At 39.6% G+C, this 15,471-nt stretch overlaps 1 protein-coding gene across 5 annotated transcripts in view; it reads right to left on the minus strand.

Moving 5' to 3' along the window:
* rarga (retinoic acid receptor gamma a) overlaps positions 1 to 15,471 on the minus strand; it is a 71,498-nt gene that overhangs the window by 8,676 nt on the left and 47,351 nt on the right. Inside the window, exon 1 of one of the 5 annotated variants that reach the window (XM_016283894.1) lies at positions 12,857 to 13,403. The exons of 3 other annotated variants lie outside the window; for them this stretch is intronic. In XM_016283894.1, coding sequence (XP_016139380.1) covers positions 12,857 to 13,001 — 145 coding nt within the window. In that variant the 5' untranslated portion in view covers positions 13,002 to 13,403. Of the gene's footprint in view, positions 1 to 12,678; positions 12,717 to 12,856; positions 13,404 to 15,471 lie in introns of those variants that run through there. One more of the 5 variants, XM_016283895.1, reaches the window with a different exon arrangement.

The following is a 15,471-nucleotide window of genomic DNA, read 5'->3' on the forward strand; positions in this document are numbered from 1 at the left end:
CTAGGCCTATAAAGGTGGTCTCATGGCTGGACTGGAGGCCCCAGCCCGGCTGGTGGGGTCTTTATTAAGACTCAGACACCTCGGGCAGCCATTCACACCACCAGCTGTAGCCTGAGCTAGTAAAAAAAAAAAGGTCAGATCATAAAAAATAAAAAAAAAACAGGGAGGCTCTAAACTTCCAACTTTTATTGCCCCACCTTCTTCAACCACCTTCAATGGAAATCCTAAACTTAACCTACAACCCCTCTCTCGCTGTCCCACCACAGGGTTCAGCAAAAACCACCAGCTTGGCCTTTTACAAGAGTTTGGAGACTTCAAAAGAAGAAAAGGGGGCATAAAAAGAGGAATTTGATAGAAAACAGAAAGAAAAAGACGAGGGTGGAGGGGTGAACGAGGAGAGGCAAATAGGCCCATTTAAGGTTGAGCTCACATACAGTAGGGCCTTCTGTTCATGGCCATGGTTACAAACAAATCGCTTATTCTTCAAGCGAGAGTGAGAAATACAAAAGCTTTCTGAGTATATGTATAAAAAAGCTAATTGCATTTGAACTAGCAACGTGCATGACATTTGTTTCCCAACTGTTGTGCAATGTCAAGTTAGTTCTTTTTTTTACTGATCTACTTTGAAGTACGATAGAGGAATGCTATCAGAACAGGTTCCAGTTTAGTTTAGAAATCAAATGATAAAAATTTTCTGTGCCGATACCGATATCCGATTATTTAGAATGATGTGGCGATATAGATACGATAGTTTGGTGGTTCTATTTTTTTTAATCTTTTCAAATTAACAATTTATTACACAATTTTGAAAGAGATGTAAATAACTTTTACTCTCTTCATATTAACGTCTTTCCATGTTTTAAAGTAAAATTACCTGAATTAACAGAATACTGAACATTAAATTAAGATTTCTTAAGTTTTTGGATGTTCTTAATGCTCATTAACTGAATTCTGAAAATCACTCAATGATTTGATTAACAGGATATAATCAGCCCTGATCATTGGCTGTTTTTGTATGCCCAACAGCGTCAATAATTTCTCAGCAGTTGCCGATTATTAGCCGATATATCGGTGCGTTGAGAACACTAACTAGCAAATTACCATCAAAATAACTGAAGAACGCAAAAAGGCTATCAAACATAATAGGTTGCATTAAAGTTATAATTCTTGTATAAACCCCAAACATGTATGCTATCACAACACATACATGTTTTGAATACTAAGTATACACTTTGAACTAAATGTTGCGCAGCAGGATCAATGCTCTCCACTGAACCTAGCGTGAACTCATTTGTTTATATAGCAATACTGGCAATATGCTGGTAATGACAAGCACCTGAAAAGGATCGCAAACTGCATGTGGCATAAAGAAACAGCTACTGATTGACACCATCTGAGTAGCTGAGAGTAAAAAGAATGGGAGAGGGGAGAGGGATAAAAATCCATCAGGATCTCTCAACAACCCGAGATGGTTCCTGCCGTAAAAACCTCGGTCGCTTTCCCTCCCTCTAACACCTCTTCCCAAATATCAGTCAACACTTCTCCCGGGGTGCACAATGGGATGGGTTCTTATGTCAGGCCAGAGGCCCTCTCTGCATCCCCTCTGCTAAGCTCTCCTCTGTTTGGGAAACAAAGCGCTCTGAAATGAGAGGCCTCCTTATCAGCTCTCCAGCCAGGGACTTGATTTGCATCACAATGAGAAGGCAGAGGGCGGATGGCTGCTGATGGAGGGACAGGTAGAAGCCGACTGCAGTTATCAGTAGACACTGTTCATTTCCTGTCTGGTATTGTGTTTCTGTCCTGAACTGGTCTCTCTGTGTCCTCTGTATACAAGTATTTTAGGTGGACCGTCCTATGCTAATCCCAGTGTCAACCCAGACAAAGTGCCCCTGTGGTAGCAGGCAAAGTAAATACACAAATGCAAAAAAAATGTAAAGATAAGTAAATATACGAACACACACAATGATCCAATGCTGTGAAAATATGTATACATACACACAACAGGGGTGTCAAAAACATAATATATTAACAAACATTTACAGTATTTATATTATTAAAAATATATGTATTCAAATTATTAACATTAATTTATTATTATTAAAATATATGTAATTAATAATTAAATTAATTAATAATTATAACATTATTACATAAAAATATAAATTTTAGATATATTAAAATAAGTAAAACAAATGTTTAAATATATAAACATGTATAAACATATGCACATTTATTTATGTTACTAAATATATATTTAATATTTTTTAAATATAAAAAAAAATACTAAATTAAAAATATAAAAATATTAAATATTTTTAAATAGATCAAACATAAATATAACAAAAATGTACAGGTGCATCTCAATAAATTAGAACATTGTGGAAAAGTTCATTTTCTAATTTATTGAGATGCATCTGTATGTTTATATAATCATAAAACTATAATAAAATTTATAAAATGTAAACATTTAAATTAAACATTATTATAAAATATTAATATTTAAAATAAAACGCATAATTCTACATTAAAATATAAAGTAAATCATTTAAGTATTTCATGTTTATTAATCAACTTTTAACTCTTAAATTAATACAATTAAAAAGTATCTAAATATTATCAATAACATCTATATTTAGGTGAGACCTAGTGGGTAAGTGTCAATGCCCACAATGCGGTGCACATAAACATGCATGCATACTATAAACATGTCATTGTTGCCGAAAAAAGTGGTCTAGGTTCAAATCCATTTCCTGAAGAACTGACTTCGGTAACACAATAAACAAGTAGTGCAAACAAATCAGGCCACATGGGTAACAGGAAGTGAGCTGTGACCTTGAGTTTCTTTATTTTGGTTCAGAAGGACAGTATAAAAATTAGCAAGTACACAAGTCTAAAAAGACAAAAAATAACAAGTGTCAGCTTCATGTGTTTTAAGTGTTGCAACACTACTTTTAGCTGAGCAGCATATAACGCATTGGCTGTGGAACAACTATTCTTTCACAATAGAAGAGCAGATTTTGTGTACGTGACTGTGGGTGTGATTGAATCTTCAGTGGAGCTCTGTTCCCAAATCTAGTCTTGGCATGTGAGCGTGTGTGTGTTCAGTTCTGCATGGGCGCTCATCCAACGAGTGTCTCTAAAGACTCCCATTTGATTTGCAAATATAGTTCTCTGCGTCTCAATTCCTCTTAAGTATTTCAGCGTGTTGGGCGTGTATTTGTGTGTCGCTCGCTTTGCATTTCTCAGAACATAATCTTGCTTCCCTCCACTGAAAGCTCCATGATTTCACCTTCGCCTCATACTACAGCCCCATACTGGCGAGTGGGGTGGACAGACTGCTTTGTTGTGCGTGCAGCCAGTGTGGCAGACGGGCCACAGATTGGCCAGGTTTTTTGGAGCGGTGTGATTGATAGACTGACTGGCAGGGCCCCCCTCTCTCTCCGAGCGGTGACTGATGGGCAAGGACACACAGCCCTCTCCTCTGGCTGCCAACTTCCTGATGAGGGGAACCGACCGTGGCTCTTTCTCTGTCTCTGTGTCTCATTGCCCACGGCTTCCTGCCCACGGCCAGATCCTCCTCACATGCTGTTGTCATCGTACCACCTCATACTACACAACCCCATTTCCTTCCTCTCCACTGCATCACTGTCTCTTTCTGCTGGATGTATTCTCTCTGATTGCAGGCTTTATCTTATGAAAGCTGTTTTTCGACATTTGTAAATTCACATATTGCAGCGAGAGTAAAAATGTTGATGTATCGAGAGAAACAATCACTTAAACAGAGTCAAACTAATACCAGATACTATTTTGTCAAGTACTTGGTAAATTTACATACTAACAAAATCCTGAAAAAACTAAATAAGCTGAAAATAAAATAAAATAATCAGTCAAACAAAGATTTGAACAATTTCCGGATGTTCAGATAGCTATATAGCTGATAATTGTTTTCATGAAAATAAAAGAAAGGAAATAAAGAAAATAAACTTTTCACATACTGAGAGAAACAATAATTAAAATGAAGATGTGAACACTTTCCAGATACTATATTGCTATTTACATGGCACATTTACTTAAAAAAAGCAATGTTAATGGTAAAAATACTATTTTTTAACACACCAAAAAAAGAAAATTAACGCACTAAGCAACAAAATAAATAAATAAATACATAAATAAATAAATAAAAGTGGATAATTGTTTGTTGTAAAATAAAATAAAATTACATTAAAAATAAAATAAAATAAAGATCCAATATAATCAGACAGTTATCAATTTAACTGTAACAGTTACAATAACTGATATCATGTGCACCCCTAATTAAAAGCTTTAATTTAGGAGTTGACCTACCTTCTAAAATTACTTCAGGAGGCCAGTTTAAAAACAATGTCTCTGCACCACAGATGCAGTGCAAAACGAGTGTTAAGTTACAGGGCTAAGAGGTGTGTGTGCTTTCATTAAAGGTGCTGAGCAGTAGCAGTTGCTGTCAACAGCTGTCTGAGAGCTCATTACCTGATCTCCCCCTCCTCTCCTCCCGTTTTTCTACTTTTTATCCCTCCCTCTCATGCTCTCCATCCCAGGCCTGTAAAAAAGGAGGAGTCCTTCCTTTTGCAGTAAGGCCCTTTCTGAAAGGAAGCCCTGTGATAAAACTGGGCTGCCGTCCAAGAGATGGCTCAGAGCGAAAGACAGAAAAAGAGAGAAAGACTTACATACAGCCCAGACTGGACAAGACTGAAGGAATTTACACCCTCATGTCATAACCAGCACACAGGCATGAATGCATACATGAACACATACAGTTATCGTTCTCAGTCATGGAGTCGGCCAGCAATAGGTCTTCTGTAGGTCAGCCCCATCACGCAAGGTGAGCAAAAGGGCAACAGGTATGAGCAGACTTAATGGCTGGATCTGTCTGAAAAGGTTAGTTCACACAAAAGTGAAGCATCTGTCATCATTTACTCACCATCAAGTCAGTCCAAACCAGCATGACTGGAACAACAAAAGAATAATTTGAAAAATGTCTGTTTTTTGTGTCCCATGAAAGTCAATGTGGTCCAGTGTTGCTTTGGAATCCATTAACTTTCAGTTTACGAAATGCTTTATTTAGAAGAAAAATAATAATAATAATAGAGGTTTGAAACAATGTGAGGGTAAATGGGGTCACATTGACTGTTGCTCTGAGAAATCGAGCCATTCCAATAGGAATCTGCGCAATTGGGAGTTGCAAAATGCAGGTTTTGCTTATTTTCAAGCTGGTCACGTGATTTTCCCACATAGGCCAACAGGAAGTTGCTTGGTTTGAAAGTTACTTCTATGTAGGAAATGCGTCCTACCTCTCTACGCTGTTGGACCCTTTTTTGCTTGCAAAAATATGCTGCAGTTCTGCTAATATGGCCACACCAGTAAACGATTTTTGGATCAACTATCCATTTAAAGTTAAACTACTCTCAATCTGCAACATCTCATAGACCTGAGGCATGTCTGGATGAAGGTGAGCCAGCATTTGGCCTGAATGACCCCTGAATGAGTGGCACTAACACATCAATGGACTCAGAGAATCAATCGCCCACACTTGAGTCCTTCCTGGATTACAGGCAATCAGACACCCTCTCAACTACGGCTTACACAGATACTGCTCTCTCCATTACCAAAGGTGTCTTTTTTTTGGTCTGGTAACCAGAAGGTTGCTGGTTTAACTCCATTGATCTTCATTGGATCCATCATGCCCTTGAGCAAGTAATTTACCCTTGGGTTGCTCCAGGGGCTTGTCTCTATAATAAATGTAATTTGCAATATGTAAGCTGCTCTAGATAAAAGTGTCCACTGAAAGACTATTTAATTAAAAATAAAGTTTTCAATTAGAAACAAAATGGTTTTTATAGCCCAAAGCCATAGGGAAACCTCCTCAAAGACCTTTTCAATTCCCTAGCTCTTTAGAAAGTCATCTAGGCCTATTCAGCGGTTCTTCACAGAATCTAGAACCTGCTAGCACTTTTCTGCAAGAAACAGTTCTGCAAAAGAACAATTCAAGAGTTTACTGACAGAAAGCTTTTGTGTAGTGCAAAATAAGGCCCATTTAGTAAACCATTTAAGGGACTTGTGTCCTATTCCTCTAGTAGGACTCTATCCAAACTAGACAGTGAGGGGTAATCAGAGCACAAAGACCGGGAATGAAGGCCTGATTCAGAGAAGACAGATTTCTGGTACAGACATCCAAATTTGCAACTCCACTGAACTCCAGCTCCCCCACCAGGCTTCATCTGTGCTGTCAACCCCTGAGTGAGAGTGTCTCCTCTAATTCCTCTCCACTCCAATGGCTGGATGCGTCCTCCATGGACACAACCATTGATCAAGCCAACAGGCAGCGAGACAGCCTCATCTACCCATTATCTTTGATCTGCTGGTCCTTGCAGACTTCCTCTCACCATCTGTCTGCGCTCACCTGCTTTAAGACGGGCAACTTAGCTTGAGTCACAGCCTGAAGTGTCTCTCGGCTTAGGACTGGAGCGGGACTCTGGACCTTATTGCTTCCTTCCCCAAACAATAGAAACCACAAAAGAAGAAGCAGCCGAACTTTAAAGGTTGACACCTTAATTCTGCAAAATAAAGTGCAGGCCTGTTTGACTCGCTCGAATCTCATCTAACTGTCATTAGTTAGAAACTGCATGAGCTCAAAGCAAAACTTTGCTTTGCATAAGGAGAGGACCCAACAGAGTTGTGGCTTCCTGCTGTTTATGTGATTTGTGGTTGATGCTTATAGTAGCTGTGGGTCTCTTGTATATAAATACTCGTTCTTTCACTATCAGTTCAACAGCCTGGCACAGTTCTGTTCTTTCTAATGGCACAAGGGCGCGTCTGTGAGAAACTTCTGCTTTGACTATATGGGAAATTACCATATGATGTGTGCTTACGAGAGTGGAATTTTTCACTTTAGTGTGGCATCACACCATCAGCGACTGCCCAAGATGTTAGGGTGTGGATGGGCACGTTTCGTGCAAACTGGCAATTGCGAAGTTTCAAAACACTACTGCGTGCGGTTTGATGTACTCTCGTAACACCCAGAGAGCAACAGACAGAGCTCAGCCGTTTAGGAAGTCACCTTGAGAGACAAATCCAACTCCATTGTATTGACTAAACCACAATATGCTTTTTATTTAGAGCCAACACAGCTTTTCTAAATGGAGCGTAGACCGGCCAAGCCATAGACACCATCCACCAGACAGACGGTGTCGTCCCTGCTCATTCTAAACACTGCGCTGAGTCTTTAGACAGCAGATGATCGTTTAAAAAGATGGATGTGTGGGGGTAAAGTACAGATGGTCTTCCCTAACAAGCATCCTTGGGCTCTTGTATCCATTCATCTTTCATGGCTGATTTAGGATGGCCTCTCACCTCCATCTACACACACAAAATGTAAAATATATGTACGTTTTCATATTATATGACTATTATTTTACTGTTAGGAAATGTGTCTCTCTCTATAAAAAATTATTTAAACAAATCTAAAAATACACACACACACACACACAAATATATATATATATATATATATATATGATGAGACAGCTAGGGGTTTTAACACACCATTTTTATGGTTTAGATATTGACGTATACGTGTTGTCTTAAAATATCAGAGAGAAATGGCAATTTATGTCATATAGAAATATTCTTAAATTTTATATTAAAAGGCAGTGAATTGGTTATTCCCGTGGTGCTTTGATGGCAGTAAAGACAGTGCTTTAAAGGGGATAAATATAAAGGCGCAACTTCTCTCTGGGAGTTTTACCGCACTGACAGTTTCAGCATGCTCAACCACAGCTCACACTCAGCACATGAAAATCTCAAAGAAATCTTAATTCCCCTTTAAAGCAATACTACTAAAAATACCAGAGAAAAAAATAAAAATAAAATATACATCAGCTAGTTGGTTGGTGGATGACTTGCTGACCATCCCTCCCCATTGTACAACAGGATGTTTTTCGTGACAAGAGCTGCAAGATTATCAGTGACATGACACCACTGATAAAATCAGTCTGAAAGTATTGTTTTATCCTCGTAGGTTTCACAACAATAATATGCAGATTTCTAAAGAATCAAAAGCATTGAGGTAACATTAAACACTGAAACGTGCACCAGATCTCGGCACTAGCAATACAACACGATACCAGAATCAATGTCTTCTGAGACGCATCGTCTCATCAACAGTGCTGCAACCCCTCAACCTGATTCTCATTTTAGATAAAACCAATGATTGACTGACGGGGAGTTCCTGCGGCCCAGCTGCAAACAAACATAGTGGGGGTTTGAGCTATATTTCGCCTCACATTTTCACATAACAGTGAGCGCTAGTAACGACAGAGCCAAGCCGTCAGTCAACAACACACTGGTAACAGAACTTCTCCCCTCACACTGAGCTCACACATGGTTTCAGACTGACAAAGATCTTGCCAACACCTCGCCACCAGAGAGAAACTGCCAACCAGGCACTGGAGCTCTCAGTAAACATCCACTAATTCATGGGACAAAAGGGAGGTGATGGCCAAACTATGACAGTCATTGAGCCTCACCCAGAGTTTTCAATCCCATGATGCCTGGCCTTGTTTGTGTCTTTCAGAGACCCATGAAAGTGAAGTGGAAAGATTAGCTAATTAGCAATGCTTCCTGAATAGATGTGGGACAAATTTGGACTGTCCAATGAGTCTTTCGGCTTGCCCGTCGGGACGGTTCTGAAATCTACAACAAGGTGCAAAGAACTCACCTAATAGTCTAAACCAAACAGAACCATGTGCATGTTTTGGTTCAATCAATTGCACCGTCGGATCATTTCACAGACAGTCTAAAATTCGCCCATCCTTCAAGCGGTGCAAAACAGTCATTGTTGCAGTTCCATGAGAGGCGGATCTCTCTCATTTACGGTTCCTTGACCCTGCCGGGATATTATAAACTGCCCAAACAGCAGCAAATGGATTCCAGCGGCAGACTGTGGAATTTCAGCGGCCGCGTCAGGCCTCCTCTTTTGGGTTTGCATTCGACTCCCTCTTAGAGTTCAATGGCCATCCATACACAGCTACTGCACCACATTTAAATACTTCACAGATGCAAACGCACAAGATACAAGCACATAATTACAGCACAGACACATTTCTTATGAGATTCGACATTTAATAAGCTTACCTTTTAGGGATGCATTGGATATGTGACTGTGGATTCTCATTTTCACTATTTTTAAATTTAGATCACATTTGCCATCATCTAATCCTTAATTAGTTAATCTTTAAAAGCACTAATAATGCTTTAGTAAAAATATATCCATTTTATACTGTACATTATGATGTTTTGATGCCTAAATTGACTTGTAGCATCCAAAACGATTGATTTTAGTGTTACATATTTAATTCATTTAGACAAAATATTATGACATTTAAATATCAGCCATTCATCAGTTACCGGCTATAACATGAAAATAATTATAGGCTTATCAGTCAGAATTTTAATATCAGTGCATCCTTAATTTGTACGGTTGACAACCCACACTGGGTTAGAATGTGCTTGCATTGAAATGCAAGATAGTCGAGCACATGTTTTAAGAAGTAAAAATATTATTCACAGCTTCTTTAACATTAACAGATTATCTCTCTATCATTGGACTGGGAGGCAATCAGTGTGAATCCCTCACGGCAAACCACTTTTCCCTTTTTCCTTCAACATACACACACGCTGAGAGACACACACACACACACACTCTCTCTCAAGCATCGAATCAATCAAGTATCGTTTTTTATTCCCCTGCCTTGTCGGGCACTCTAATCTTTTAATTGAATCTTTTTGTAATTATAACGAAATAATTGAGGACTTCCATTAAAACTAAAAATGAGATCGGGCTGCGTGTGACAGCAGACACAGGAAGCCCTCATTTCCCTGTCTTTCACGCAGAGCTCTGTTTCAGAGAGCTTATCAGACTCTGATGTGGACAGCACACTGCAGAAAACAATAGCGTGTATGTATGAGCCCAAATGATAAGGACAGGAAGACGATCCCGGATTCTAGTCCTTATTTTAATGAAGTAAAAACCCACCATTTAATCCAAAAAATATACACAAAAACTTTCTAACAGTCATCATTAGCAACCTCTTAGTGAACAAAAAGGTAAATTAAGAGCACTTCAGAGAAACGTGATGATATCTTTCTTATGTATAGATTACTAAATCATCTGCGTGCTTCCTTTTTTTAAACATATGGCTCAATAGGGCCCTGGTGCTTCAAGGATTGCTCAATAAAAAAGCTCTTTCAGCTCTCTTCCCTTCCAGGGATGGAACAAGAGCAGCTCACATAGTCAGGAGAGCTGACATTGGCCCGTGCAAAGCCTCTCTATAACCTCTGACATTGAATTTAAAAAAACTGCAAAGGTCTCGAACTGCTGCACATAAAAACAGGAAAGACTGGCCACACTGACAGTGGGCTGTGATTCTCTTACTCTTCACCTCTAACAGGCAGCAGAGGATTTTGTTAATGTGTAGGGCAAGCTACAACAAACCAAAAAACGGGTACATTTTAATCACGTGGTGAAAATAAAAGCAAAACATCTAAATGTAATCCACAAATGTACATTTAGCACGTCAAAAACACACAAGACGTTCAAACATTCAATAGAGTAATATTGTGAAATATTATTGCAATGTAAAACAACTGTTTTCTATATTAATATAAAAAAAAATGTAATTTATTCCTGTGATGGAAAAGCTGAATTCTCAACAGTCATTACTCCAGTCTTAAGTGTCACATGAGCCTTTAGAAATCATTTGGTGCTCAAAAGAACATTTATTTGTTGAAGAATTTGTCAAATCAGTTATGCTGCTTAACATTTTTATGGAAACTGTGATTACTTCTTTTCAGGATTCTTGCTGAATATAAAGTAAAAAAAAAGCATTTATTTGAAAAAATTTTAACAAGCCTTTACTGAAACTTTTGTTCAATTTAATGCATCATTGTATATATACTGTATATATTTGACCCTAAACTTTTTAACATTGGTGTAGAGCCACATGACCAGCACAATCCAGAATATTTATAGAGTTTATGAGAAGTACTGGCAAAAACAGACATTACTTTGCCTAGAGCCAAGAAAAGGCACTTGTGTGCTAAAATTCAACAAACTGTAAAAACAAAAAGTACCAGATGCAGAAAAACTATTTTTAATGAGAAGGAAACTTCCTTACTACAGATTACTAAATAAAAAATGCCAAAATCTCCCAGATACGTTAAGTCATGGTGTTAATGTTGCTGACGCAGGTTCGAGTCTTGGCCTGCAATGTGTCCCCACCCCCTCTCTCTGCTGCTCTCTAATCAAATAAAGACACAAAAAAGCTGAAACTGTAAGAGACAGTGAGACAAATTTACCCACAATGCATTGCAGCTGGCCTGCCCCTAATGAAATACTGGCCTAAACACTGATTAAACTGGTCTAAGAGGACAATGAAGAGCAACAACTGTGTGTATCCTGTGGTCGGATAGGCCGGTCTTCTTTACAGAGGTTACTGGGCATGGTGGCTTGTAACAGTACACCGCTCCTGTTCTTCCCCGAGGGCAGCGGGATCTGTCCGATTGCCTCTCGATCTCCGCTATTTCCTGGAACCAGGAAGCAACAGAATTCGAGAAGCAGCGGCGGTGCAATCGGAGGACTCGTTTTCCAACATGGGCCCTGATCGTGTGCTTGTGTAGCGTTGGTGAGACATGACTGATTAAATAAACAGATTTCATCTTGTTATCATCAGGGTCCTGGCCAAGGAGAAGAGGCATTATGGACCTCCCTCCCTCCCCTCCCCTCCGGGTCGAGTTCAGACAGGGCATCTGTCTTCATTAAAGAGAACCCAGTGTGGCTGACAGCCACTGAAACGTTGGTGTCTTTCACGATTAATGAAGACAGATGAGTCGCACTCAGAGGCTGAGAAGGAGGAACAAAAAGCAGAAGCTTCAATAAATACAAATGGAAAACAGCAAGAGCGCCGTGCATTTTGGGAAAAGGGTAACAGGGATGTTTACCGAACTGGACATTTGAGGGTTTTTTCTCAGTTCTCTCATCAAGTTCAGATGGATCCCTTAAGAAAATGAACCTGAGTTTTGTCTATGATAAAGCATGATTGTTTTTAAAGCCAAAGGCTGTCTAAGGTCTGGAACAGAGGAAGGAAAAATAAAATGGTTGAAACAGAGACAGAGAATGAAAAAGGGGGAAAATCGAAGAGCTGTCCAGGTCTTCTAGCTCTTAGTGAACTTTCCACTCAGTGTATTTACGCCAATTCTTTACTATTTATTTAATGCCATTTGCAATTTGGCTTCCTGTCAGAGTCTAATCACCCAATCCGTTTTCCAATTCCAGTTTCATCAGTGACACATACTTGAGTAATGTCCCTCTCGTTTTTTCACTTTTGCGCTTGTTTGATGCTGTTGTGTGGGCCAAGCCGTGGTCAGGCATGCTGGGATACCAGAGCTGTCAGGCACAATTGTGAAGTGAAGAAGACAAATGCAATCTGCATGACTGAAATTATAGCACAGTGTCAGGTTCCCCCCCCCACCCACTTCTCTCTCTCTCCCTCTCTTTCTCAAACACACTCTCTTTCATCTCTCCCTCTCGCATTACTTCTTTCTGTTTAACTTTTCATCAACCGACAAGATCAAAAATCAGGTTACCCACACCGTCGGTGAAACCAAACTCTGCTCGTGACAATCGTGGAAACCGATCGACTCAAACAGCATCTCTAAAACACACAAACACAGCTTGATGAATGCAGCTTGAGTGGTTCGTTTGGCACCGAGCGTCCTGTGGTCAATGAGAAACCCCTTTAAAAGAATAAGATAAGGCACTTACAGCGTACGCTGGCTGTCCCCGTCCAAGCAAAAGGGTCCAGTCCTGCATAGAAGGGGCTCGCCTTCCGAAGCATGCATGCACCCCGGTTGGTGACATCGTAGAGTTGGCGGGGACCCATGCCCAGAGCCTCCATACAGTCGAACATGCTGCGTCCCCGTCGCCCACCCGCCTCCGAACACCTCACGTCACCAAAAAAAACAATAACGACACCAGCAGCTACGACAGCGCTAAATCCCCTGCTGGAATTCCTCTAGTCAGGATATACGTGCTGCCTGATCCCGCTGGTTTTGCTCTTGTAAGCGTTTCCTCTCTCTCTCTGTCACGCTGCTTGTTTCTCTTTCCCTCTCCGGCTGATCTGCGGTGCTGGTTGCTCGGGGTGAGCTGCTCCTAGCGTGTTGTAACAGACCTAAATAACAGCCCCACATAGCACTCGCGGCTCTCAGACACACTGGAGCGAACCAACTGCCTCAGTCCTGCGTACACAGAGGGGGGTAGAGGGAGAGAGAGAGAGAGAGAGCAATCGAAAAGGGGGGTGGGTGAGAGAGAGAGGGTTAAGCGAGAGAGAGAGAGAGCGAGAGAGAGAGAGCGAGAGAGAGAGAGAGAGAGAGAGAGAGAGGGCCACAGGGAGGGGCCACAGTGTGTGTTTGTGTGTTTGCATTGCCAGCTCTGATCTGGTTAGAGGACAAACTTTTATTTGATTCTCTCTGGCCTTTTTTTTGTCTCTTCTGTGATTCATATTTCAGCACACACTGCACACAAACATGCTCTCTCGCTTTGCGCACCTCCCCCTTTTTCCTTTGCAGTACATATGAACACGTCTCTCAGCCCCGTCTCTAATCATAACCACATTAAAGTCCAGAGCGAGCGAGCAAAAGAGAGAGAGAGGGAGAGCATTGTGCAAGCAGCAGATGCCAGGGCAAAATTCTCGCCTTTGTCTCCACAAAAACAGAGTAAATGACTGATGGTCGCTGCTGTCTCTAACTCATTAAGTATGTGGCGAATATTCAAAGCCCCCTCTGGCCCTCATAGAAGCTTTTAAAAGAGGAACTTTATTCAGTTGCGTGGGGAGAATCCATGCGCTAGAGGACGCCAAGCAGAAGACCAACAGGAAGATGAACTTGGGAAGGAATGTCAGGGCTTGTCTTCACAGTGCGACCAAGACATGATGAATTTGAGTCCTTTCCCGTGGACTACAGTCAGTGGATGGCGCATTTCATTTGACGTGCGTGAAAATGAGGCTGTGAGGGGTAGAAGCATACAGTCGGTTAAATGGAAGACTGATGTGTACGCTGAAGACGCTTGCTTAGCTGACCAAGTACAAAAATGTGTACTTTTTAATATATATTCAGAGGATAAAAAAAACTGGGAAACATGGTTGTGGAAATTAGACATGACCAGGCCCAGAGGGAATCTATGGACTTGACAGCATTATCAAATTAGTCAAATATTTATTAAACAAGCATGCAATCCGATTCTAATTGGTAATTCTAATGAGAAATTCTAATGAGCTATCTACAGAGTTCTCCTCAGCTTCTAAATGTGTGCCTGGATATGACCTAGGACCTTGAATGGACTGTACATCTATCTCACACAGCCTCATTATCATTTGCAAATAATGAAATATGATGTCTACCCTGACAATAGTCTACCGGTTTAGCAGCACAACAGCAAATTTAGAGATTACCAGACGACTGTATGACTTTTTGCCAAACAAACCTAGCTGATTTCCTTTCCTGACCAAAAAACAGTTAAATAAATGAATAAATAAGTAAACAAAAAATAATAGTAATATTTAAAAAATGAGATTATATATATATATATTTTTTCAAATAACTTTAATATTTTGTGATTAAAAATACATTTAGATGTGTCACAGTAAAGTCTATCAAATAAAATGTATTTCTATTCCTTCCAGCCTCTTTATAAATAAAAATTAACAAATGAATGAATAAACAAACAAATAAGCAAACAAATAAATCAATTTATAATTTAAAATTAATAGAATTAATAATAATAATAATAATCAATATATATTTTTTCAAATATTATATTTGATATATATAATATAAAATATATTTAAATAATTTACTTTACCATTCAGTACAACCTATTAAATAAATGTACTTCTGTTCGTCACAGCCTTGATTTCAAAGTACAATTGCGTATGGCATCTATTGAGGGCTCCCACACTATTTTGACTAATGACCTTTTTTGCATGACCTTTCAAGCTGGTCAAAATCATCTCATAGAGATTGCTGCAATAGATTTCCATTTGTATGTCAAATATCAAGATTCAGCATCAATAGAAGTAAGCGATTATACATATTGATGCCATTTGTTCGCTAATAAGAGAAAATAATGTTATATGGTGGTTTGTGGCAATATCCAGCTGAGACAATACCTCAGAGCAGAGCACAACAAGAAACATGTATTTTCCCTTTTATGGTTTTAGTCATTTCCAAAACTTTTCCAGGTCTGGAAATGAAAATTCTCAGAATTATTTCAGGTTTTCAAAACCATGACCACTGGGTTTGGTGTACAAGTACTAGATCAAGTAACAAGCAGCTCAGAGACTACCAGTCGATTCAACAAGTTCTTGCCAGTAACCCTCACAA

This window comes from Sinocyclocheilus grahami, unplaced genomic scaffold (genome assembly GCF_001515645.1).
Source record: "Sinocyclocheilus grahami isolate Dianchi unplaced genomic scaffold, SAMN03320097.WGS_v1.1 scaffold178.1, whole genome shotgun sequence".
NCBI classification, from domain to species: Eukaryota; Metazoa; Chordata; class Actinopteri; order Cypriniformes; family Cyprinidae; genus Sinocyclocheilus; species Sinocyclocheilus grahami.